The sequence below is a fragment of the Mesoplodon mirus genome, assembly GCF_964341445.2.
Source record: "Mesoplodon mirus genome assembly, chromosome: 4".
Lineage (NCBI taxonomy): Eukaryota > Metazoa > Chordata > Mammalia > Artiodactyla > Ziphiidae > Mesoplodon > Mesoplodon mirus.
In genome coordinates, this window is record NC_138979.1 from 36539220 (window position 1) to 36564285 (window position 25066).

At 47.0% G+C, this 25066-nt stretch overlaps 2 protein-coding genes across 8 annotated transcripts in view; both read left to right on the forward strand.

Annotated features, from left to right (window-relative positions):
* The window catches only part of CPEB1 (cytoplasmic polyadenylation element binding protein 1), an 82469-nt gene extending 65318 nt beyond the window's left edge, over positions 1-17151 (forward strand). For 5 of the 7 annotated variants that reach the window (XM_082620069.1, XM_082620072.1, XM_082620068.1 and 2 more), the window contains exons 3-11: positions 2643-2869; positions 4629-4881; positions 7244-7357; positions 7674-7778; positions 8655-8791; positions 11977-12175; positions 13482-13576; positions 14181-14261; positions 15692-17151. In XM_082620069.1, the coding sequence (XP_082476195.1) occupies positions 2643-2869; positions 4629-4881; positions 7244-7357; positions 7674-7778; positions 8655-8791; positions 11977-12175; positions 13482-13576; positions 14181-14261; positions 15692-15802 (1322 nt within the window). In that variant the 3' untranslated portion in view covers positions 15803-17151. The remainder of the gene's footprint in view (positions 1-2642; positions 2870-4628; positions 4882-7243; positions 7358-7673; positions 7779-8654; positions 8792-11976; positions 12176-13481; positions 13577-14180; positions 14262-15691) is intronic. The other 2 variants (XM_082620071.1, XM_082620070.1) reach the window with 1 other exon arrangement.
* Positions 17152-18999: 1848 nt separating this feature from the next.
* On the forward strand, positions 19000-22435 carry RPS17 (ribosomal protein S17). The gene is made up of 5 exons (XM_082616828.1): positions 19000-19122; positions 19407-19558; positions 20140-20245; positions 20720-20785; positions 22308-22435. Exons 1-5 carry the CDS (start codon positions 19120-19122, stop codon positions 22386-22388), a joined length of 408 nt encoding a protein of 135 aa, XP_082472954.1. The 5' UTR covers positions 19000-19119; the 3' UTR covers positions 22389-22435.
* Positions 22436-25066: the final 2631 nt, after the last annotated feature.

The window sequence follows — 25066 nt, forward strand, 5'->3', positions numbered from 1 at the left end:
GTCTCATTTCCTCCTTCACACCCTCTTTGGGAACAACCCACAGCGCTGTATGGGTGCAGTGTCCACCCAGGTTCTCAACGCTGCTGGAGAGAGTTGCCCCAGTCTGATTTAATACTCAGTCCCAGCTGGGCATTGGGTACCAGCACTGTCCTCCACAGTGTCCCTGCTCAGCCTCCTTGGCTGTCCCCATGGCAGCTCCCCAGTATCTCCCACTTACCTTCAGGATAAAATCTAACCACCCTAATTTGGTTTTCGAAGCTCTCTGTGATGTGATTGTTACCTCATCATTCACCACCCTAACCTCGTTTCTGTAAAATGTGAAGAAAGATGAGGCCCTCTTAGGGCAGTGGTACCACTTTTAAGACCAATACATGTGATATGTTAGTTTTCACAGTGCTTTTTTTTTTTGGCACGTTTTGCAGCACCAAGGAGGAGCCTGGAATAAATCTTCACACCTCCTGCCCTCTCAGGGCGTGAATTCCAGGGATTTGGGCTCGGTGTTTCATTGAGGTAGGGGTTTGTCAGGAGTATTTGAGAAATTTGACAAAAGTATTTCTGATGGGTGTCAGAATCCAAGCGTTGAGGGACACTTAGTTTCAGCATACCTGTGCATATTCAGTGCCTGTGCTTGGGAAGCTGCTTTGAAAGTCCTAGTTTTTTTAAAAGAATGTTTCCTTAAGAAAGGAAGTCATAAACTAAGTAATAAACTCCTTGCTGAAGGTGGTAAAGCTCCCCCCTCCCCAGCACACATACATGTTAGACTGGCTAGATTTAAAAACGAACCCTGCTGAGTGTTGGCCAGCATGTGGAGGGACTGAAATTCATCAATGCTGGTGGGAGGGTAAAATGGTACATCTACTTTGGAGAACAGTGGGACAGTTTCTTTAAAAATCAAGGATAGGGCTTCCCTGGTGGCGCAGTGGTTGGGAGTCCGCCTGCCGATGCAGGGGACGCGGGTTCGTGCCCCGGTCTGGGAGGATCCCACGTGCCGCGGAGCGGCTGGGCCGGTGGACCGTGGCCGCTGAGCCTGCACGTCCGGAGCCTGTGCTCCGCAACGGGAGGGGCCACAGCAGTGAGAGGCCCGCGTACCGCAAAAAAACCAACCAAACAAACAAACAAAATCAAGGATAAATAAACACAATAAAGTAAACACATGCACACTATTCCCTGCATTAAAAAAAAAAAGAGAGTTCATACACCTTCCTTATTTTGAGCTGAGAGGGAAATGGTTGGCCAACGGAGAGCAGGTTGGTCTGATCTTGCACATACCCTCTGTCATGAATACCCTGAAAGAATGCTTTCACTTTGATTTCATGCTTGGAGAGGTTTATTCCTGCCTCAGGAGGCTCACCACAGCCCCAGCCAGACATTCAGGCTGACTTTCAGGCTGACTTGGACCCTGAAAGAAAACCAGCTCTGGTGACCTGTGTCTCAGGTACTAGTGAGTAATTGTGAGGTAGAGCCAGTCACAGCCACTGTTTATTGAGCACTTTCATATGTAAACGCATTATTTTGGTTTCACCTCACAGCCTTTTTGAGGGGGATGTTTTCCCCTTTCTCCAGATGAAAAAACAAAATCAGATTAATATGGCTTCTTTCTTACCTAGCTTTGGTGCCACCATAGCTCCATGGCCAAAACCCTCTTCCACCCCCTCCTCATGGATAAAAGGGTGTTTTGCTTTGCTTTGGATTCCTTATTTCCCCAAGGTCAAGTGTGGGAAAATGCTGCTCTCCCCTGCTGTCCACTTTACCTCCCTTATCTTTCCTGGCCTCTGCTTCACTCTTTTTTGATGTTTAATATTTAAATATTGTGCACTGGGTACTGCTGTGCTGAGCACTTTCCATCTGTTGTCTTAATTGTTGAACCCTCCTGACAATGTTATGAAATAGTTGGTATTCCACCCAAGATGCCATGAGAAAATGGAGACTCAGAGAGCTTCCCAGAGCACGCAGCCATATAAAGGTGCGTCAGACCCAGGGTTTCACCCCAAGATTGTCGTAAGCCAGAGCCGGCTTAACCACAGCATCACTCTGCTTCCATCCTAAACGTGTGAAGTCCAAGGGTGCATAGAAGAGAATCTGCATATGCTAGAACTTTGCATAAAGGAATCTCTTAGATGAGATGGTATGCTTATGCTCTACCAGACTGCTGGGGTGTGCCGTGAAGTTCTGTATTTTAGCTCTGTAGTGTTAGAAAGGTGGGAGTTCCTCTAATAAACACAGTAAGGAAGGAGTATGGTTTGGGCTTCCTAATTGTGCTGAAGGCATCTCCTATGGCAACACGGGCATGTGTGTCCAGACATTAATAGCAGTTGTGACCAGGGTCCCCAGTGGTACAGGTTCCCAGATGCTGGCCCTGACCTGTAAGCCTGGGTGGCAGAGAGCAGGAGTTTTGCTGCTTCTGTTGCAGCAGGAACTTGGGTCTTCAGAATGCCATCCTGTCCCTTCCACTCATGGACCCCGGGTGTCTGTCTGCTCGTTACACTCTTAACTGCGGCTCTGTCATGCTTTCGGTGATCGTGGCTTGGTCCATCTTGCTGGGTGGCTGTGGGAGGGAAAGTCAAGGGCTCTTGGCTGGAAAGAAAACTAAGAGGTCATGAGACTTCCTTTTTATTTCCTCCCTTTTTTTTCTGTCTTCCTAGTATTGAGCATGCTCCACAATCCATTGGGCAGTGTCCTGGGGAAACCCCCCTTGAGCTTCCTGCCTCTGGACCCCCTTGGATCTGACTTGGTGGACAAGTTTCCAGCACCCTCCGTTAGAGGATCCCGCCTGGACACCCGGCCCATCCTGGACTCCCGTTCTAGCAGCCCCTCTGACTCAGACACCAGTGGCTTCAGCTCTGGATCAGATCATCTCTCAGATTTGATTGTATGTAACTTGCTGCAGAGTGGGGTGGGGAGAGCACGTGAGCTGGAGGTGGGATGCATGTCCACTAGAATGCAGGCTGCGAGGTGGCATGATGGGAGGTGTGGAGACATGTATAGAACTTGCCATCCTTGACAGAATAGAGGGTGCCTCGTATACCCATTATACGCATTGAGCAGTACATTTCAGGACCTGACCTGAGGACTCTACAGGTTACTCCAAGAGCTGTTGGGAAAGTTAGTTTCAAAAGTAAATATGGGAGTCCTGGCAGTGTTCTGTTTTGACCTCCGTGGGTGTTTTCTTAGCCTTTAAACAATATCATTTATGTACCTTTATGTATGATACCTCAAATATTTTAACTGATGATTTTAAGAATCACAAGTTAGTAATCAGTGGGGCTAGGGTTTTAATCCAAATCTGACTCCAAGTCTTTTTCAGAGGCCATGACGAATCTATGAAATAATTTCTCAGAGTTAATCTTTGCACCTCCTGCTCTGCATCTACAGGCACGTGTGACATGTGTGGCACTCGTGCTAAAGGGAGTTGGAAAGTGGATTACGATAGATGAGGAATAGGGGATATTAGAAGTAAATATATAGGAATGGCAGGGAGAAATCATCCTAAAGTAAAATGCAATTTAAGGTGCCTCTGAGCCTGCTTCTCTACTACCAAAGCCACTGACCTGACTGTTCAATGAATATAATGGCTATTTTCCTTCCCCCTTCTCTTCCGTATCCAAGACTGGCAATGCTGGTTGTTGCCATGTCCCATTCATAGCATGACCTCTTAGGGCCCACCTTGCCTCCCACCAGTCTGTCCTAGGATATGAAAGCTGGCATTGGTGTCCCCACTACTCCCTGGTTTTATCTGTTCAGGGTGTGTTTCCAGAAAGGTAACTACAAGCAGGGCTCCTTTGATTCTCTGGGCTGCAGTTTTTATTCCCCTATAAAATGGGATTAGATGGGATGTTTATAATTCTTTTTTTTTTTATAATTCTTTTCATTACTTTATATGGGCCTCAGTCTTGGAAATTTGCCTCATAACCAGCTTTAATATTTTGGGATTTCGTTTAAAGAACTTTTCTCTGATTCCCACCCCAAAGGTTAATTGATGAAGGGGTATGAACAGACAAGTCACAGAAGAGGAAATAGAGGCAGTATTTGAACTTACAGGAAATATTCTATTGAGTAATTATTTTAGTTTATTTTTTGATAATGTGGTATCATTTCTACCCACTTAAATTAGTAGAATTTAGAGCCTTGACGCAAGCTTGTTTTTTTAGAAACTTGTGTTCTCATACATTTCTAATAGAACACAGAACCCTCATAGAAAGCATTTTAGCATTCTACGTCTAGGAATCTGACCAGAGAACACACAAAATATGAAGAAGCTACATTTTATTTAAATGTTTTTAAAATAAAGTTTAAAGTTTTTATTTATAATCCTGAAAACTTGCAAAGTATCTAAATGTTTAACAGTAGGGGAATAGGTCAGTGAAGTGTAGCTTGTTCCCTAAATAGAATATCATAAATTAATTAAAAATGGTTATGAAGACTGGCAACATGGAGAAAAAGACTGAACTGGGGGGAAAAGAATTTGTTTAAATTATGATATAGGGACAGCTAATCTTAAGAATGCATAGGAAGAAAGTCTAAATGAAAATATATCAAATATTGGTATTTTTCATAATTTCTGTAGTGTGATTATTACTTTTGTAACAACTGTCCTTTAAAAACCTATATCTTCCTTTTTTCTTCCTTAGTCAAGCCTCCGAATTTCTCCTCCCCTGCCCTTCCTGTCTCTGACGGGGGGTGGTCCCAGAGACCCTTTAAAGATGGGGGTTGGGTCCCGGCTGGACCAAGAGCAAGCTGCTCTGGCTGCAGTCACGCCCTCCCCAACCAGCGCATCAAAGAGATGGCCAGGAGCTTCTGTGTGGCCATCCTGGGACCTCCTTGAAGCTCCCAAAGACCCCTTCAGCATAGAGAGAGAGGCCAGGCTACACAGGCAAGCTGCAGGTGAGTGTGGCTGTGGGCCTGCTGGGGGCCTGGGGCCTCGTTCTCAGGCAGTGAGTAAGTGACCTTTGTTCACAGACTGGGGAACTGTCCACAAGAGAACTTGACTGTATGGTGAAGTTTGCTTCTGCACAGAGTGGTCTATTCTGAGGAGTGAGTGCTAATGGGGACACACTCGGTAACTTTTTTGAGGCTGAGCAGAGAGGAACAATAGATAATCTGGCACACTGGGTTGTACCTATTAGGGGTTGGATCCATCTCTGACTTTTGCTCTTCTGTGGAGATTGTGCACTGCTTTCGCTTTTGGTTCTTTTCACAGGTGCATGTGTTCAAGAGAAACCCTGGAAATGGTGCCTAAAATTTTGTCTATCTCCCCCTTTCTAATTCAAAGACATGTCAGGCACAACACACACTGGAGCTTTCTTCCCCAGGGCTTTCTGATTGGTATACACAGGGATGCACGGGGGGGGGGGGGGTCCATTTGTCAACCTCCAAGGTAAGGGATGTCCCCAGGTGTACTGGTCTCTCAGGAACCCTTAGATTCTGTCGTTTAAGTTACCTTAAATCCATTATTAAATCTGTTCTTCATCTTATACCAGTACTTGGAAGCAAATGAGCTGTATATGTCATTGTTTACTAGTGCTTCAGGGAGATGCTCACTGACCACTATTTTAAGGTTCTGGAATTGATTAAATGAATGTTCAGTTTCTCCATTCCCTTTGTTTCCATAGGTTTCAATATGTCTGTCTTTCTTCTCACAGAGCTAGACCTGATATTCTCCCCAGCAGTGCTGCTGCCCTATTTTAATGGTTTCGGCAACCTGTGTTTGTACTTTCTCTGTTGCCATTGTTTTCCTGTGAAATGACTTTACTGTGCTTTTGGATGAGGCCATTATATAGACTTCTGTTTTTGTTTGCAAAATATTGCTGATGGTGCCTAATATCTTGCTCTAGCAACACATTGGGCCTATGCCTTTTAGAGAATGGCCTTCCATGTTATTGTCCTGAATGAAAATGGTGGTTCATTTCATTAGCTATCTGCTCCAGTGCTGGAGGAGGAGAGTAAAATAGGCGAGGACTAGCCAGTTCCCACTAAGGTCAGTCTCTGATCTGGAAGGGCACGGACTGAGTGGGGACAGGATTAAAGACTGATACGATAGAAGGCCCGGTGGTGTCTCTTTAGGTACCATAACGATGGCTTTGGAAATGATGGGGAATTGTTCTGACTTGGAACAGTTGTGACATTCTTATCTTGTTGGGTTGCTGGTGCTGGTTTTTATTGGCAGTGTCCTAACTTCTGTGACTGATGAGTTCAGGGAAACAGTATAATGTTCCTTATTTGAACTTTTGGGGAGAAGGTCCATCTGGACCAATAAGCATTTAGGATGTTGTATGAAAAATTGTCCTGTTTACTTTCAAGTACAGGCATACCTTGTTTTATTGAGCTTCACTTTATTGCACTTCACAAATACTGCATTTTTTAAAAAAAATTATTTTATTTTGGAGTGTAGTTGATTTACAATGTTGTATTAGTTTCAGGTGTCCAGCAAAGTGATTCCGTTATACATGCATATGTATCTATTCTTTTTCAAATTCTTTTCCCATTTAGGTTATTACAGAATATTGAGCAGAGTCCCCTGTGCTATACAGTAGGTCCTTGTTGGTTATCTGTTTTAAATAAAGCAGTATGTACATGTCAATCCCAAACTCCCAATCTATCGATACTGCATTTTGTTTTTTTTTATATACAAATTGGAGGTTTGTGGCAACCCTGTGTTGTCAGATGATGGTTAGCGTTTTTTAGCCATAAAGTATTTTTAAATTAAGGTAGGTACATTGTTTTTTTTAGACATAATGCTATTGCACACTTAATAGACTACAGTATAGTGTAAATGTAACTTTTATATGCACTGGAAAACCAGAAGATTTGTGTGACTAGCTTTATCGCAACATTCATTTTATTGTGATTTGGAACGAAACCCTGCAGTATCTCTGAGGTGTGCCTATAAATTATAAATTTAAATTAATTAGTATTGTAAGCAATGACTGGATAAAACTGCTTTCTGGTTATATGTTATATGTATGAAAATAGCTTGAGTTGTGATCATTTTTACCCTACACATCTGGTTTGCTATTCCTCTCAGTTTTAGTGAAGACAGAACTAGTGAATTAGGGTTATCATACTGGGCTGACTGGTTTGGTGAGGTGTAAGTTTTCTTGCTTTCAGAGTAGTCAGGGATGTTCTTGCAGGCAGCCAGACTAGGATTGTGGCCTCTCTCCTCCTTCCTGGATAAAAGTTCACCACAGAGAAGGGCAGTGACTTTGTTAATTCTCTGACTCCTGTTTCTCTTTGTCTTCTGCCAAAGCTGTGAATGAAGCCACCTGTACCTGGAGTGGCCAGCTTCCTCCCCGGAACTACAAGAACCCCATCTACTCTTGCAAGGTGTTCCTAGGAGGTGTCCCTTGGGATATTACGGAAGGTGAGCTCTGAGACCTTCTGCTTCAAGTGTTGAAGGTGGGGCATGTCTTTCAGGAACAAGAAACTTGGACTTGAGGCCAAGAACTGAACCTCTGCCTGGGCACAGGGTATTACAGGAGCAACTGTGATGGGAAAGGTGCACTTCATACACTCCTACAGTGCTTCTATGTCTGTTGCATACAGTTGTCACCTGAGACCAAAGGTCAATTCTGAGTTGTCTGTCAAGGAGGATGAGCCCAAGAGAATACTAGTGGTCTTGTGCCTTCCTGGGGAGGATGGTGTCTCAGTTTCTGCCATTCTTTTCCATCTCTTTGCAGCTGGATTGGTTAACACCTTCCGTGTTTTTGGCTCTTTGAGTGTGGAGTGGCCTGGTAAGGATGGCAAGCACCCCCGGTGTCCTCCCAAAGGTAATATGCCTAAAGGTAATAAAGACATGGTAGGAGCTTTTTTTCCCTCCCTAGTATGTAATTGCACTGAGGGATGCTGGGGTGTCACAGCTGCATGATGATAACGAGGTTCGGTCACTCCACAGCACAGAACTTCAGCTCTCGGCACTCCTTCTCAACCTCACACATCCTTCTGTTTCTTCTAAACCAATGTTCCATCTGTCCAAACTCACACTGCAGTTGGAGATGCCTGTGAAACTGCCTTGTGCACTTCCCTCCAAACCTGAACCCCAGCCGTTCCTGACCTCTCAAAATGAGGCGTTTGAAAAGCTTTCCTTTACTTGCCTTTCCTTCCCAGTTACGTTGTTGCCTGACCTAATTCTGAGCTCCCTTTGGAGTTAGCAGGAATGAGGACCAAGCATCTGATTTCTCACTGGTCTGAAATGAGATCCCTTCCCTGTAGAAAGGAGCCAGTGCTATTTTCACTCTGCCCCATCTTCACTGAAAGTGTTGCGATGAACTGAACCAGTGGTCTAACTAGGCTTTTAAAGGAATACCTCCATCCCCTGGCCCCCAGACCTGTCATCGCTCCTGCCCCCAGGAAAGCCAGGCTTGCCGACCTGAACGTGCTTTGTGTTGTGGGATAAAGAGCTATGTGGTAGTGATAGGATCCTCTGTCCTACTTTGCCAGTCCCTTCCCTTACTAGGGTGGGAGATGGAGTGCTTCTCCCTCCGTTGGCCTGGTTGTCCAGCATAGCAAATGCTTCCATTCAACAAGACTTTCAGGAGTAGGCAAAAACGTGTCTCACCCATAAGGCATCTTTCTCGGAAGAAACTCCCTGCCGCAAAACCAAGGCTGAGGAGTAGCCACCTGATGGATGTTAATGCAATTTCTCTTTCCATTGGGAATAGGGTATGTATATCTGGTCTTCGAACTAGAGAAGTCTGTCCGGGCCTTGCTTCAGGCTTGCTCTCATGACCCACTGAGCCCAGATGGCCTGAGTGAATATTACTTCAAGATGTCCAGCCGGAGGATGCGCTGCAAGGAGGTGAGTTAGCACAGCGTCCTTTCTGGATCGGGTGATTGGCATATGAGGCAGTGGATTTCATGGGGTGGGTGGATACACAGGCTGCAGACAAGTATCCCTACTGAGGCAAGAGGGCTGCTCTTCTTGCCCCACGGTGAATACAACAGAACACTCTCAGCTGCATTGTCCCCTCCCTGCACCTTTGGGCCGTAATGGTATGTATGTGCTTCTGCCCATGGAAATTAAACTGTCTCCCAGATCTCCTTCTATTCTAGCCAGTGCTTCTGTCCCAAACCTCTTGTCTTAGAAATGAAATTGAAATTAGCAGCTTTCTCTGCTTGGACTTAACTGAAAAATCTACAGTTGTTTCTCCCTAGTCCTGCTTCAGGCTGTGCCTTCTCACCTCCTAATCTGTGGTGGGTAGATCCCTCTTTAGCCCACATCTATCCATGGATGACTTCTTCACTGCCATTCAGGGCTTTATTACTGTGTAGTTTCCTCCATCTGGTTCTCTCTCCTTAGGCCGTCTCTGATAATCAGCCTTGTGTACCCTCAGCATCGTGAGTCTCTAGCATAGAGCCATCCTGCCTGGGAGCCTCATTGCATATTCTTGGACCCTATCTCAGGCTTACTAAGTCAGTTTCGGTGGAGTTTAAGAATCTCCGCTTTAGGGCTTCCCTGGTGGCGCAGTGGTTGAGAGTCTGCCTGCCGATGCAGGGGACACGGGTTTGTGCCCCGGGCCGGGAAGAACCCACATGCCGCGGAGCGGCTGGGCCCGTGAGCCATGGCCGCTGAGCCTGCATGTCCGGAGCCTGTGCTCCGCAACGGGAGAGGCCACAACAGTGAGAGGCCCGTGTACTGCAGAAAAAAAAAAAAAAGAATCTCCAGTTTAACCGAGTTCCCCAGTGGTGCTAGCGGGTGGTGTTTGAGAACCGCTTGTCAAAGGAAGTTTCGAACTCAGGAATCAGTGTTGTTTTTAAAAATTTGGTTCCAGAGTACATTACTTTTGTGATATTGGGTGAGATATTTAATATCATGAAACTTCATTTCCTCATCTATAAAATGGAAAATTGAAATGCCTCTTTTAGTAAAAAGATTAGCAGTTGCCAGGGGTTATGAGGGGTAGAGGGGATGAATAGGTGAAGCACAGAGGATTTTGAGGATGGTGAAGATACTCTCTGTGATACTGTAATGGTAGATACATGCCATTATACATTTGCCAAAAACCCATAGAGTTACAGTAGTAAAACAAACCCACATTACATGTGAACCCTAATGTAAACCATGGATTTTGGACAATACTGACGTGTCAGGGTAGGTTTCCTGATTGCAGCAGGTGTGCTAGTCCCGTGAGGGGTGTTGAGAGTGGGGGAGGCTGTTCGTGTGTGGAGGTGGGGGCTTATACCGGAACCCCACATTTTCAGCTCAGTTTTGCTGTGAACTGGAAGCTGCTCTAGAAAGTAAAGTCTATTAAAATCTGTAGGGTAATGGAGAAAATGCCTGTTTTATTGAGATAGTCACATTGGATTTAAAATAAATGATGCATGTGACAAAGATGGCTCTTTGTTTTACAGTGTTTCCTGGTGTTAGTTCACATTTTGTCCTCTGGCTGCGCACGGTGCCCCACAGCTCCCCTGCCTTCTTTCTTGCTGTGTGGAGCTCATGTAGTTATCACAACTTATGATGCTCTGGGACTTAACAACATGCTCCTTCTTCCCTGTCTCCTGCTTTCACAGTGAGAGGCTGCCATTGCAGCACCACAGGCCCTCACCCTCCTCAGTGCCCTGCAGACACCTTCCTGCTCCTAGTCCCTCCTCATCACCACACCGCACAGTGTTTGAATAGCTTTCTTTGATGCATGGACCGTAGGCAGCTCTGGTTCTCATCTCTCTCTGACCCTCTATTTCCTTTGTGTTTCCCCCTCCATACCAGAGTAGTAGGTATTTGATTCCCCCCTCTCTTCTTCCCCATATCAGACAAGTTACTCACTTGTGTGACTCTGCTCTTACCTTTAGACCCAGACTCACCTCTCTAGTCTCATGTCCTACTTGAGCCCCACCTTCCTGTGGGGCCTTTCTTTGGTATGTCCTATAATTATAAACTCTTAACGTTTAAGAAAGCTTGGAAAGCATGGTGGCCGTTGGGATGTGGACCAAGATTGTGTTACTTTCCCATGGTAATGGAAAAAGCAAGATGGCTTTTGCCTCTTCCAATGAAATTGGCTCCCCCTGGTAACTTCTCCCAGGCTCTCTCGTCTCAAGGTTATCTAGGTCTAGAACCCATCAGACCTGATTCTTGTTTTCCCACCATGCCCAGGCAGTCTGAATTCTGCAGATTCTCCTGTTGAAGAATCTTCTTGATCTTGGCCAGTTATTTGCCCAGTACCACCAGCCTTCTCCAGGTCTTCATCAGCTGTCCTGTGAACTACTTTTCTGCCTCCTTGCTGGTTTATGCCTCAGATCTCTTCCTGCTTTGAGACCTTTTTTTTTTTTTTAAAAAAAAAAAAAAGATCTTCACTGATTAATCTTCCAAAAACACTTACTGATCATCTGTCAACTCACTTCATTCTGGAGCCTTCTGCCTGCTTATGCCAGATGTTGTTCTAGCCTCAGGATTTGGAAGCAGAGGACATGGTCAATTCCTGCCCTAGTGTCACTCTGCTCTGCAGAACCTCAGTGTTCTCCTGTGTGTGACTTTTCACAGTACCTCTCTTCAGTTACTCCCACTGCTCCTGTCACAAGCCCTCTAATGAGTACATTGGGCCAGTAACCATCTCATACAGATACCTTCAGCATCCCCACCCTCTGTCCTTCAAGCTCCTATCCTGTCGTTCTCTGTGAATCCTTCCTGTCCCAAGGACTCCAGACCATGCTGTCTGTTATCAGTGTCCATGGTCCTTCATTGGAACCACATGGTTGAAGGTTGTAACAGTGCTAGGTTCCTGGGTATGACAGTTGGGGACTATTTTGCTTACTCTTCAGAATGGGTAGACTACTGCTCTACCATTTTTTAAAAAAACCATTTTGGACTCATGGACTCAGTAAAATTCAAGTCTAGTTGTGTTGGGGTGAGGGTGGCTTGCTGAGTACCTGTGTGCCTGGGACTGTATGGGGCTCAGGTTAGCATCTCCAGAGCATGTGCCTCTCCATACAAGAGCCTTTTTCTGGCTTCCTACCAGGGCTGATATACCTTTGGGTGGTTTTTAGGTACAAGTGATCCCCTGGGTCTTGGCCGACAGCAACTTTGTTCAGAGCCCATCTCAGAGACTTGACCCCAGCAGGACGGTATTTGTCGGTGCTCTGCACGGGATGCTCAATGCCGAGGCCCTGGCAGCCATTCTGAACGACCTATTTGGTGGTGTGGTGTATGCTGGGATTGACACAGATAAGCACAAGTATCCCATTGGTAAGTGTCCCACTTCTGTGTGGGAAAGCTGGGTGGCCCCTGGGATGTAGACCAAGATTGTGATACTTCCCTATGGGAGTGGAGGGGGAGACCTGACTCAGACCTGCAGATCAGCATATACCAGCAGTATAGCATCTTTTTCTAGATAAGCCACCAGTACTGACCCCTCTGTACCCATCCCTTTCCCACCACTTCCCTTGAAGGGGAGAAAAATTGATAGGAGCACTATAGGAGGTGAAAATGAAACAGGAACTTTGGTTAGAAGCTCAGAGTTCACAGCCAAACCAGTCTGAGACAGACAACAGGTAATATTTCATTAAAAGGCCAGGACTTTCCTGAACTTGCTTGGTTTCCTTTGTTCAGAGGCCTTGAAAAGCGGCCTTGTCTAGGATCAGAGACCATATGAGGCTGAAGGAAGACTCTGGGTGACTCAGCCAACAGAGTATGGTCATGGCCTGTGCTGTCCTAGTGTAGGGGAGTCTGGGGGCCTAACCACTGGGTTTTGGTCAGCCCCACTGGGAAAAGAGGGCAGTTTCCCAGTCGTGGTAGAATAATCTTAGTGGTGGGGTTTGGAGGTGGAGCAGAACCTCAACTTCCTGATGAACACATGGCTAATCCACCTTCCCACATGCTTCGTCTGCCCACCCACACAGAATCTGGTCAGGAAGGAGCATCGTGTGCCTTTCAGTGCCGCACCGCAGATTGAGAACAGGGACTTCAGAGGCTGCAGGGGCAGAGGCGGCACTTGGCAGGATGAGGCTGCTTCCGGCTCCCCTGCTAGGCTCTGGAGTACCTCCAGGCCAGGAGGGCCTTGACTGCTGGGCCTGCCTTCAGAGAGGTGTTCTATCTGCATCTTGCTGTCCACTCTGAACCCTTGTAACCGTGCCTGTGCATCTGCCTACACGGAGGAGTCTCTTCCCTCCCACTGGTGGTCAGCAAGTCCTCCCCCCATTCCTGAGGGGGTTGTGCCGTCATGGTCTACAACTACACTGTCTGATACAGTGCCACCAGCTAAATGCGGCTGAGTGCTTGAAGTGTGCCTAATGCCACATGTTGAAATGATGATATTTTGGATATATTGGGGTAAAGAAAATAAATAAATTAAAATTAGTTCCACTACATTTTTCTTCTTCATTCCACTACATTCATTAAATGCAGCTACTAGAAAACTTAAAATTACATAAGTAGCCCACATTATATTTCTATTGGACAGCATAGCACTGATCTAGGAACAGGGTTTCCTGAGTGTTGACAAGTGGTGTTTGGGAGAATTTGGCTGGAAGGTAAGTTTTCCTGTTTTTCCTAGGGTCTGGTCGCGTGACTTTCAATAACCAACGTAGTTACCTGAAAGCAGTCAGTGCTGCTTTTGTGGAGATCAAAACCACCAAGTTCACCAAGAAGGTGAGTGGGCTGGTCTGTACCCTCACTCTGGGCCATCTGAGAGGGGTCTGGGCCAGCCACTACCCAGGGCAGGCCTGAGACGGAAGCTGTCCCTGTGCTGGATATGCTCTGGGGAATGAGCCAAGCTTCCGAGGTCACACTTGAGGTGAGGTTTGGGTTTGGGAGGGGCCTGGTCTTGGTCGACTTGGGGGGATGGGAGCTTGGGACTGTTGAGCCTCCTCAACTTGTGGGATGCCTTCCTGTGCTGTGTTATTTGGCCAGCTTTGCGAGGCAGCCTGACTTCTATTCTCCAGCCTGACCTGCATTTTCTGATTGCTTATTTGTTGTTGGATGATAGAGTGCCATGGTCCGGTCTGCCGAGAAGACCAGGCAGTAGTGTGTGTGGTTGCACACACTTTGTAGAGCCAGCCTGGCAGCTTCTGCAGTTTGGGCACCTGCCATCAAGGATCTCTGTACTCTCTGCCTATAGTTCTCTCTGGGCCCCCCTTAAAACAGGAAACCCCCTGTATTCATATGGATGGCCCATAACATGCCCTTCTCTTCTGGCCCATTTGGCCTCCTGGTGAGAAGCAGCCACTTCATTATCCTGTTTTGCTTTGTGCAGGTTCAGATTGACCCCTACTTAGAAGATTCTCTGTGTCATATCTGCAGTTCTCAGCCTGGTCCTTTTTTCTGTAGAGATCAGGTGAGTCCCCTGGGCACTTGAGATGTTTATAAAATCCCCGCCTTCAATGAAAGATCGTCGTGTCTCCTTTCTCACGTGGAATGTTGGAGTTCTCAGGTACCTCACGGCTGTCTTAAGAGCATAGAACAGGCAGCAGTAATGTTTGCTGATGATCAGACCAGAGACACACTTGACCCAAAACCGTTGGGAAAGCTCGTTGAGTCTTGATACTTTGGCCTTCTCCTTGCCTGGGATGTTGGTTTTCAGTGTGGCACTGTTGGTAATGGTGGTTTTTGAGGATGATAGGAACCTGCTGGGCGTGGTCAGCAGTACCTATGAGCCAGGCACTGTTGTTCTAAGGCTAAGGCCTTCTAGATTGATTTTCCCCTATGCATGGAAGCTTGCTTTATTTACTTCTGAACCTCTGGACTGTTTTGATATTTGTACCTGGTTTGTACCCAGTTGTCAGAAGCAGGCAGAAAGCAGTATGGCCGTTTTTGTTGCATGTTTCTGGGTGGTGGAGCACAGATCTGGATGTATTTGGGCAGTGCGTCTCATAGTCTAATGTATATACGCGTCACCTGAAGATCTCGTGTCAGTGCAGGTTCTGATTCAGTAGGTTTGGAGCGTGGCCTGAGATGCCTTGTTTCTGACAAGTCCCCAAGTAGTGCCGGTGTTGCTGGCCACAAGACGAGTTTGGGACGTGTTCGAGTACTGGCAGTGCATCCGAACGTAGTTACTTCTGCACTGGTGCTGTCACTCAGGTTTGGAGTCTCTGGGTGGACAGTAGTTAAGCGGAGGCTGCAAAATGAGGATGAGAAGTAAGCTTGGGTTGCTGGGTAAAGCCTGAGAATAAGTGTATCTCTGAATAGCCCCTTCTAGCAGGCTTTTGTGTGTGTGTGTATCTTCCACAGATGATCCCCATTTTTAGGTAATTGCTCAGAAGTTAGTGGCTTGCCCGGGCTCACACAGGCAGCGGGAGTGTGGGCCTGGGATTGAGGTAGTGCCCAGTGACCTCTCCTCACTTAGTGTGACGAGGGAGCTGTGCTGCCCAGCATTAGGACCCGGAGTCACTGTCTTTAAATGTTCTCCCATGTTAGCAGGCGTGTGCTACAGCTGCTCCATAGGAGGTGGGAAGGGCAGGGGACTGGAAGAGCAGCTGTGGTGCTAAGAGGAGATGAGGGAAGCTGGCACAGTCTCTCTGCACAATAGGAGCCCAGCATGCTGGATTAAGTCTGGGCACCCATAGAAACAGGCAGTGGATTTGCCATGGTTTGGTCAGGCCTCTGTTGGGGATGAGAGGGATTCCCAGGACCATCTCTTCTAACCCCACAGAGGCCATCAGGAATCCCCCACTCGCTCTCGGGCAGAGCAGGCAGCTCATGCAGCTGCCCCCCTGTCTGGTGCTGACACAGGCCTGGCTTCCCTCTGTTTTTCTCCACTCCACCCAGGTGTGCTTCAAGTACTTCTGCCGGAGCTGCTGGCACTGGCGGCACAGCATGGAGGGCCTGCGCCACCACAGCCCCCTGATGCGGAACCAGAAGAACCGAGATTCCAGCTAGAGGAGCTGGCCTTGCCCAGTGGCCTGTGGCGCCTGAGGCTGGCAGGTCAGGCAGTAGCCTGCACCACCCTGCCACTGGCCACCAGGGAGCTGGCTTCCCGAGGACAAGGGAAAATCGTAGTCACCTTTGCACTTGCTGAATCTGTCTTTGTTTCTGCACTAATTAATGCACAATGAGTTTTGTCGGGTTTTGTTTTCAGGGGGTGTGCCAGGGCAAGGACCCTCAGGCTCACCCTCCAAGCGACTCTGTAGTTTTCCCAGATTTTAGTTCCTCATTTTGCCGATGAAAAGCAAAAAAGAACTACGTGTCCAGAAGGTGTTGACACGATGCCTACATCTAGGTTTATTTATTAAAAGCGCTTTTTTACATTCCTTGCAATACTGATGGTGATGATGTGCAGGTCTCATTGGTTTCATTCTTGCAGTTGCCATACAGTGCCTTTCCATTTATTTAACCCCCACCTGAACGGCATAAACTGAGTGTTCAGCTGGTGTTTTTTACTGTAAACAACAAGGAGACTTTGCTCTTCATTTAAACCAAAATCATATTTCATATTTTACGCTCGAGGGTTTTTACCGGTTCCTTTTTACACTCCTTAAAACAGTTTTTAAGTCGTTTGGAACAAGAGATTTTTTTTTCTTTCCTGGCAGCTTTTAACATTATAGCAAATTTGTGTCTGGGGACTGCTGGTCACTGTTTCTCACAGTTGCAAATCAAGGCATTTGCAACCAAGAAAAAAAATTTTTTTTGGATTTGAAACTGGACCGAGTAAACGGTGTTTGAGTGGCTGCTGTATATAGTTTTAAATGGTTTATTGCACCTTCTTAAGTTGCACTTACGTGGGGGGGGAGGGTTGATAGAAGTTTTTAATCACAAAGTCACAGGACTTTTTTCTTTTGTAACTGAGCTAAAAAGGGCTGCTTTTTGGTGGGGGCAGATGAAGGCTCACAGGAGCCCTTTCTCTCAGAGGGGACAAGTACCCTTCCCTTATTTCTTTCATTTGAGAAATGTTTGAAGCAACAGTTGCAGTTGACTGAAGTGCTACTGGAATTTGAAAACTTGACCTTTTCTTTTCTTTCTTTTTTTTTTTTTTTAAAAAAACAAAAAACAACTTGCCCCTCTTTGGGAAGCTGTGTGCCAAAGAACCAGTGTCATAACCCCCCCTCCTCCCTCCTGCTGAGCTGACGTTGCATTGTTGCATATCCCAGCTACTCTGTGGGTTTTGTGAAGCTGTGTGTGAAGTCTCTACCTCATTGTAGTATATGCAGGCAAGACTGCACTCTCCTACAGATGTGTGGAGTAAGCTGTGGTGTAGTTTTTTTGGCACATAATAAACACGTTGCAGCAGAGTTCTGGTTTTGTCTCTTGTGTCTGAGCTGTGGGAAAAAGGGGGCAGTGGGACACCAAGATTCCAGAGTAAAAACCCACATTTCCTTGGATCTTCTGTGATGAGATTCCAGCCCAGGTTGATAGTGGGGCCATATGGGGACTTGCCCCTCTAAGTCGTCCTTGGTCACTTCCGTGGTCAAATGCACCTCGGAGGTGACTCTGTAGTGAGTGGGTACCTCTAGTCCAGGTATGTAAAAAGCCCTCACAAATAAACTTCTTGGGGCTCTTCTTCTCATAATCCTAGACTCAGCTTGGAGGAACTGGAGGCATAGCTCCCCAGAGATCGGCACGAGCCGCTTGTTCTCAGCTTCTCCTGTAAGCCTCAGAGCTGATTCTTCTTGGGAGGCTTTCTACCTCTTGGAGTCAGCTGTGCTGACCTAGCTCTTTACTGAGTGGGAGTAAATTTTTGCTGTTCTTCAGGACTGTCATCTGGACTCTTTCTCACAGGCGGGATCCCAGGATTTGTGAAAGGGTCTGCTGATGATTTTTTCAGGTAAGTTGTTCCTGGGCCCAGCTGCTGGAGTGATCTTTGGAAGATTCCATTTTAGTCTGCGGTGGAGGGAGCCCTGCACACTGAAGCATCCGTTCCGTGAGAGGTGCAAGAAGTCACTATCTTAGGGGGTGGGGAGTCCCTTCAGCCAAGAATGAGAGGCCTCATCTTTCCCTTAAGGCCTGACTGGCAGCAGCATAGTTTGAAGTGTGCTGGTAAAGTAAGCTGCATCTCTCTTGAAGGAGAGTCTGACTCTCCCTTTTGGTGTCCTGGTCCGTCCTATCCTATCCTATTCAGAGAGTCATCTCTTCTCCCCTTTGGTCCCTCTTTTGTCCAGGTGCTACTTTCAGGGCAAGGGCTTCCTGTCCTTCAGCCTTCCATTCTCAGTCAGTTCAGAGACTGACTGGACTGTCCAAGGTGACCAGGAGTTGAGTTGGGGGATGAAGCACAGCTTGGTGCCCCTTAACTCATCCAAACTGGGCAGCCCAGTCTTTCTTTAAGTCAGGCGGGGGCCTGGAACCCACTTCAGCAAAGTTGGAGATAAGGAGCAGGGCACTCCCGAGGCTAATGAGGCCACCAGGGGTAGCCTGTGCTGGTGGCCTCAGAAGGACCTGGTTTGTGGTTGGGTACAGCAGGAACAGCCTTAAGATGGTGGTGGTTGGAGAGAGTGCCTCAGCTGGGAGCGCTACAGGTGAACTGGGCCCTTCACTTAAACATTTGAGAACTTGTTTTGTGCTGGGCACTGTTCAAGGCAAAGCAGCCATACTATCATGGAACTCATCCCTAGCTGAGAAAATTGAGACAAGTCACTGTGACGTGCTAAGAAATACTAGAGCAACTTTAAAAGGATAGCAATGCTAAAAAAAAATGATAAAAGGATAGCAGTGTTACTTTGTATAAATTGGAGGGAAAGCTCCTCTGATAAGGTGATGTTTGAGCAAAGACTCGGAAGAAGTGAGATAATTCTTTCCCAGTTGTACCTGTGTCTCCACCAGGCTAGACACAAGTCTGTGACCCATGGATTGGGTGGGGATCCTGTGCACGGCGCCATCCCCTACTTCCTCACTTTTCCGCGCTCCCGCCTTCCCGATGGCTCTTAAGCCTTCATCCCTCTCCCCAGCATGTGTGGGAGAGATGCGCCGCCGTTCTTAGTCTAGGGCACTTAATGGGCGACCTAACCACTGAAGAAGGGTCTAGAGAAACCTGCGTAAGACCACCCGGGGCGGGGCGGGGCGGGGCGGGTCAGCCACTCGCCACGCCTACTGGATGGCGATTGGCCATACTTCCGTTCCATTCCGCCCCGCCCCGCTAGGGGTCGCTGTGCTGCGCTTACAGTGGGCTCAGCGAATCTCAGACTAGGCGGAAGCGGCTTTCTGGCCTGCGCTTTATAGGCCTCTCTGGTGCTTCCTGTTTCCTCTTTTACTAAGGACCCGCCGACATGGTAGGTGTTTTTGTTTCCAAGCTGGTATCCCCCACAATCGTGCTCCATCCGCCGCTTTGCGCGGCCCCCAGCCCGCGAGGAGGGGCGCAGTACCCTGTGAGGCCGGAGCCTCCGTGGGCCGCTGGCTTCCGCGTTGACCCCGCGCTCCAGCTCTGCCCGCCGGCCTTCTCCCCTCCTGGGCTCAGACCCAGCCCACGAACCCCGCTCCGGTCAGGGCGTGACACTGTGCTGTTCCCCGGAGGGGGTTCCTGAGTCGCGAGTGATCCTGTGTTCTCCACCTGCAGGGCCGCGTTCGCACCAAAACCGTGAAGAAGGCGGCCCGGGTCATCATTGAGAAGTACTACACGCGCCTGGGCAACGACTTCCACACCAACAAGCGTGTATGCGAGGAGATCGCCATCATTCCCAGCAAGAAGCTCCGCAACAAGATCGCAGGGTGAGTTCAGTCGGCGCTCGGCCTCCAGGGCCTGCTGGGAGACGGAGAGTCGTGCCCCCGCGGGTGGGTCGTGGGAGCTGGGTTAGCACTAGTCTCCCGCTGCTCCGAGAAGAGCGCTGGAGGTGTGCCTTTGCCGGTTTCCTTGGTGGGGTGGTTTTATGTTCGCGTTGTATTTGGCGGTTTGACTGGCGGTGGCGCTTGGATGAGGTTAGCCACAGTCGACCACTGGAAGACTAACGTTAAGTAAGGGCGTACGTGATTTAATGCTAACTTATGTAAATTGGAATTCGAAGTAAAGAAAATGAAGGCTAGGAGGGGAGGGGTCGTGAAAGTTTGTTGGGAGTACTTAACAGCTTTGAAAGCGAATTTGAATAGAGAGGATGTGCGACACCAGAGGGACAGCATGCCTAGGTAAGCGGAGCTGCGTGTGGAGGTTTTGTGTGTGTAGGAGGTTCGGAGTCAGGGCCCCCAAGGTGAATCCTGTCCCTTCTCACTGCGGGAAGAGAACTAAAATACACATCCAGACCTTCTGGGTACCAGTGGGAGTCAATGTGTGTTCTTGGGCATTTTGTTCTTTGTAGCTATGTCACACATCTGATGAAGCGGATTCAGAGAGGCCCAGTGAGAGGTATCTCCATCAAGCTGCAGGAGGAGGAGAGAGAGAGGAGAGATAATTACGTGCCTGAGGTAAACTTTCTGGGTCTTATTCTGGACCTCTTGTTCATCCTGAAAGATAAAGCAGGTTCCTGAGAACCGTTTCAGGTACCTGGTTTTTCAAAGGTACCTCAGCTGAGTCTCCATATACCCCTTGACCAGCTGTAGGTGCCTATAATTTACCTGCCTGTATGTTAGCTTCTGTTCTGCCCTGTTGGGATCATGTAAGTCCATTCTGTTTTATACATGAGAGCCTTTTAATGATGTTTGTTTGGTGACTTATGTCTTCTGGTTTGATTATTTGCCCTAGCATAGTATTTCTGAAGTATAAACCCAATCTTAAGGTTTTCTAAATACTGAATTCGAGGGATCCTATTGTATTCTCTCTATACCACCCATCCCCATCCCCCACCCCCTTTTTTTGTCCCTCATTTAAGAATCTTGGAGAGAAGGCAGGGAAGGTGAGAGATAACTCATTGCTATTTGGGGCCTGCCTTGTTCTTCTAGGTCTCAGCCCTGGATCAGGAAATCATTGAAGTAGATCCTGACACTAAGGAAATGCTGAAGCTCTTGGTAAGTGTTTGCTGAATTCCTAAAGGAGGGCTTCCCTGGTCACCAACCATCAGTAGCTTTCTACTATGGGTAATACCTCTAGGTAACACTTACTGAGTCTTTAAAATATATCAGGTAATCTCAACGTTTCTATATGGCGTTTCCCTTTTCCTCAGTATGTCCCATGAGGCACATCCTGTTGTTTACATTTTATAGATGATGAAATGGTAACTTCAAGGTTAGTAGGTGGCAGGGATGGGAATCCATCCACCCTTCCAACCACTAACCTAGACTGCTTCCGAAGTGGGCTTAGCTAGTTACTGAAGGTTCAGTTTGCTCTCCACACGAGGATAACTCCCAAATCCAGTGGCTGTTCTCCCAGGACTTCCAGAACACCCCTTCTCTCAGTTCCTTCTGTTCTCTTCTCGATTTTGTGGCTGGCTTCTCACATTTACCCCCTTGGTTCCATCCCTAGTTCTCTTTTCAGTCTGCCTGCTTACTTCTGTGTCTGTATGCTAACCACTCAAATGAGCTGTGGTCTCATTTCCAGTTGCTAACTGGGCACTACTTGGGTAGTTCAGCTGTCTTCAGTACAATTTGATAAGTGTCTCTTCTGTGACATATCTTAGTACTTTAGCAGTTCGGGGAAAGCATGAGCTTCAAAGTCCAGGAGGCAGTTAGTGATTTAGAGCAACTTTATTTTTCCTTTTTATGATCATGAAATGTCTAAGATGTTCAAAAAGATAATGAATAGAGTGAACTCCCATATATACTACCGCCTAGTCTCAGAAAAACATAACCAGTACAGCTAAAGCCTGCTACAGATCATTTTCTCCTGAAATACTACTCTGGAATGCATATTTTTAGTTTCAACTGTAAAATTGGTTTTTGAGGATAAAATGAGGAATTAAATTCTGGTTATATGGTGGGCCCTTGGGTTCTTTTTTATTTTTTCCACATCTTTATTGGAGTATAATTGCTTTACAGTGGTGTGTTAGTTTCTGCTTTATAACAAAGTGAATCAGCTATACATATGCTCTTGGGTTCTTTGCACTTAGGTTGAGCCACCTTAAAGGCGGGCCCTTCACAGATGTTGATTGCATAAGTGATGCCTCCTACCTGAGGGCTGGTCTTGGAAATGAAGTGGCACTGTGTATGCCTCAAGAGTAGTGATTCTCAGAGACAGATTGTGCACCCTCCAGGGAACATTTGGTAATACCTGGACACATTTTTGGTTGTCGCAGCTGGGGGATACTAGCAGACATTAGTGGATAGAGTCCAGGGATGCTGTTAAACATCTTAAAGTGCACAGGATAGCTCCTTCGTGGCTGACTGGAGGATCCTTCAGATCGCAGGTAGACCCCCTACAGAGTTTATTGCTCTGGGGTGGGGAGGAGAAGGTTCTCTTGGTGTTCTGCAGGGTCCCACCAATCTGACCCCAAGGTTGTTGAGGCTGACAAAAGCATAGACTAACGGTGGTGCCGGGGCTCTGGACACAAATCTCACCAGTACAGCCACACTAAGCCCCTTTTTATTGTTCCAGGACTTTGGCAGTCTGTCCAACCTGCAGGTCACTCAGCCTACAGTTGGGATGAATTTCAAAACACCACGTGGAGCCGTTTGAATCTTTCTGCTGTGCTGTAATATTTTCAATAAACCTCGGACAACAACCGTGCCTGTGTCATCTGTGGGGTTGGGTGCTGGTGGAGCTAAGGGCAGGAATTCTTTCTCAAGGGAGAAGTATCCTGAAGAAGAGCAGTCTGCAGTGTGACGCATCTGTAAGTGGCCTATGGGCAGCGCCCATACAGATTATGGATGTATTAGGAGGCCTGAGCCTGGACACCTGCATCACTGCTTTGGTTGCCAGCTCTACCCTTCTTGGTCCTTCCAGGCCCTGAGCACGCACTCTGGCTTCAGAGAAAAGTCAGGGGATTCCTTTCTCTCCTCACCCTGTATGCCCTGCTTGTTTGCGCTTCAGCCTCTTCTGAGTACATGCAGTTTGGGTTAATGAACCTGCCGGTCTTGAAAGGGTAACGCTCCTCACGTGTGTGAGGGTTGGGCTTTCTGTGGGTGGGTGTGGAGGCCAGTACCTGGAGCATAGGAGATTGAATGAGTGTGAATGGATGTGTGGGGGAGGATCAGTGAGACACAAGGGGATGTGTCAGTTCAAGGGAGGCCGAGCTCACTGGGTGGATCCTGGGTGGGTGGCTCTGAGCTTGGGGAGCTGCTGAGGCTGTGGGTCCAGCTCTGTTGTGGAGAGTGCTGGGTTGGGCTGGTCCCTGCTGAGCAGTGGGAGGACAGCTTGCAGCACAGGCTCCTCTGCTTGACTGTCCTGGGCTGAGCTGGGCCTGTTTGTGTACGTGTGCATGTCAAGATCTCTGCAAGGTAGTGGCAGGACCTAGGTCAGTCTGGCTCTCCATTGATCCTTGCACATCTGGTTCTGTCAGGCAGATATGTGCAACAAACATCCTAAAATGTAGCAATACAAAAAATTGTAACAATTTTGATACAATTTCAAACTTGAAAAGTTGCAAGAATATATAGCACAAAGAACTTTAAAATACTCACCCGACCTCAGCTCACATTTTGCCCCAATTGCTTTATATTCTGTCTATACACACTTTTTTTTCCTGATCCATTAGGATCAAGTTAGAGATGGGCCCTTTTGTTCCAAATATTTTATTGTCAGTTTGCTAAGAACAAGCATAACTGCAGATCAGTAATCATAATCGGGAAATCTAACATTGATAATCATACTGTTACCTAATCCATAGTCCATTGTAAAATCTTGCCAATTTTCCCAATAATATCTTCCATAGTTTTCTTTCCTGGTTCAGAATCCATCCCAGAATTACTACATCTAGTTCTCATGTCCTTCAGCCTTCTTTCCATGTCTGTCTTTGAAAGTATTGGTTGATTTTGTAGAATGTCCTTCAATTTGGGTTTGATGTTGGCTCACAATTAGATTTAATTGAGCTTTTTTCTGTAGGAATACAGATGGTCCCTGACTTAAATGGTTTGATTTAAGATTTTTTGACTTTAGGATGGTGTGAAAGTGATATATATTCAGTAGAAACTACTTCAAATACGGAATTTTGATCTTTTCCCAGGCTAGTGATACGTGGCAGGGCTCGTGATTCTGGGCAGTGGCAGTGAGCCACAGCCCCATGTCAGCTATGTGATCTCAAAGGTAAACACCCAATACACTTAACTATTTTTTTGTACCCATACAAACATTGTTTCACTTTCAGTACAGTGTTCAATACGTGAGATACCCAGTACTTTATTATAAAATGGGCTTTGTGTTAGATGATTTTGCCTAACTGTAGGCTAATGTGTTAGGACATTAAAAATAGCTTCAGCTAAGCTATGATGTTCAGTAGGTTGTGTATTAAATGTATTTGTGACTTAGGGTATTTTCAATTTACGATGGGTTTATTGCAACATAACCCCATCATGAGCCAAGGAAGATGTGTACCACAGAAGCGATACTGTGTACTTGATGCATCATATTGGGAGGCACAGAATACTTGGTGAGTTTTAGTGATGTTTACTTTGAGCACTTGGATTAAGGGGCATCTGTCAGGTTTCTCCACTGTAAGTTGTAAGGAAGTATTTCAAAGCTAAATATCCTGTTCTTCAACTTTTCACTCACTAGTTATAGCATCTATTAATATCTTATCTCCATTATTACCTTTATTAGTATTGTACAGTAAGGAAGAGCTTTCTCTTAAAACTTTTTCTTTCCATTTTTTGGTGTGGAGTCGGGCATTTTCAGCAAATACTCTTGCCTTCTAAATACAGCTCCGTATAAAGAAGCCTTTCCTCTTGGTTTTTGGTGTCAGTGATGAGGAAAGGGGTGGGCTTTCTGTATGGGGGAGAAATTAGAGCTGGGTTAAAATTACCAGTGGGTAAGAAAATTAACAAAATGCCAAACCAGCAACAAGGCCGTTTGCTGTGATGTTTGCCACACTCGCCCACTAGGAGGCAGTGTCATTGCTATTCCACATCTGCGTGGCTCCTCTACCTCTAAGCCCTGTGCTCTGGAAAACTTAGATGAGGGATGGGAAGGGTCGGGGGAGGAGGAGGGAGCCGACTTGGGCACGAAGAAGCTGTTTATCCTCCATCAGAGTCGAGGAGCTTCTCTAGGCCTTAGTTCTTTCATCTGTAAAATAAGACCTGTGCTCATTAGAACTTCCTGTGGAGCTTGTTAAAAGCAGGTGGCCAGGCCCTGCCCCTGATTTGGGCCGTGATTTGTGCTTCAGGAGGTGGGTGGGGCCTGCGCGGGTGTTTTCACAGGTA

Excerpts from the sequence above, each read along its gene's own strand:
- RPS17 (XM_082616828.1), top strand. Across the intron at positions 19,559-20,139 it reads CTCCGCAACAAGATCGCAGG|CTATGTCACACATCTGATGA; the intron begins GTGAGTTCAGTC and ends TGTTCTTTGTAG. Across the intron at positions 20,246-20,719 it reads GAGATAATTACGTGCCTGAG|GTCTCAGCCCTGGATCAGGA; the intron begins GTAAACTTTCTG and ends TTGTTCTTCTAG.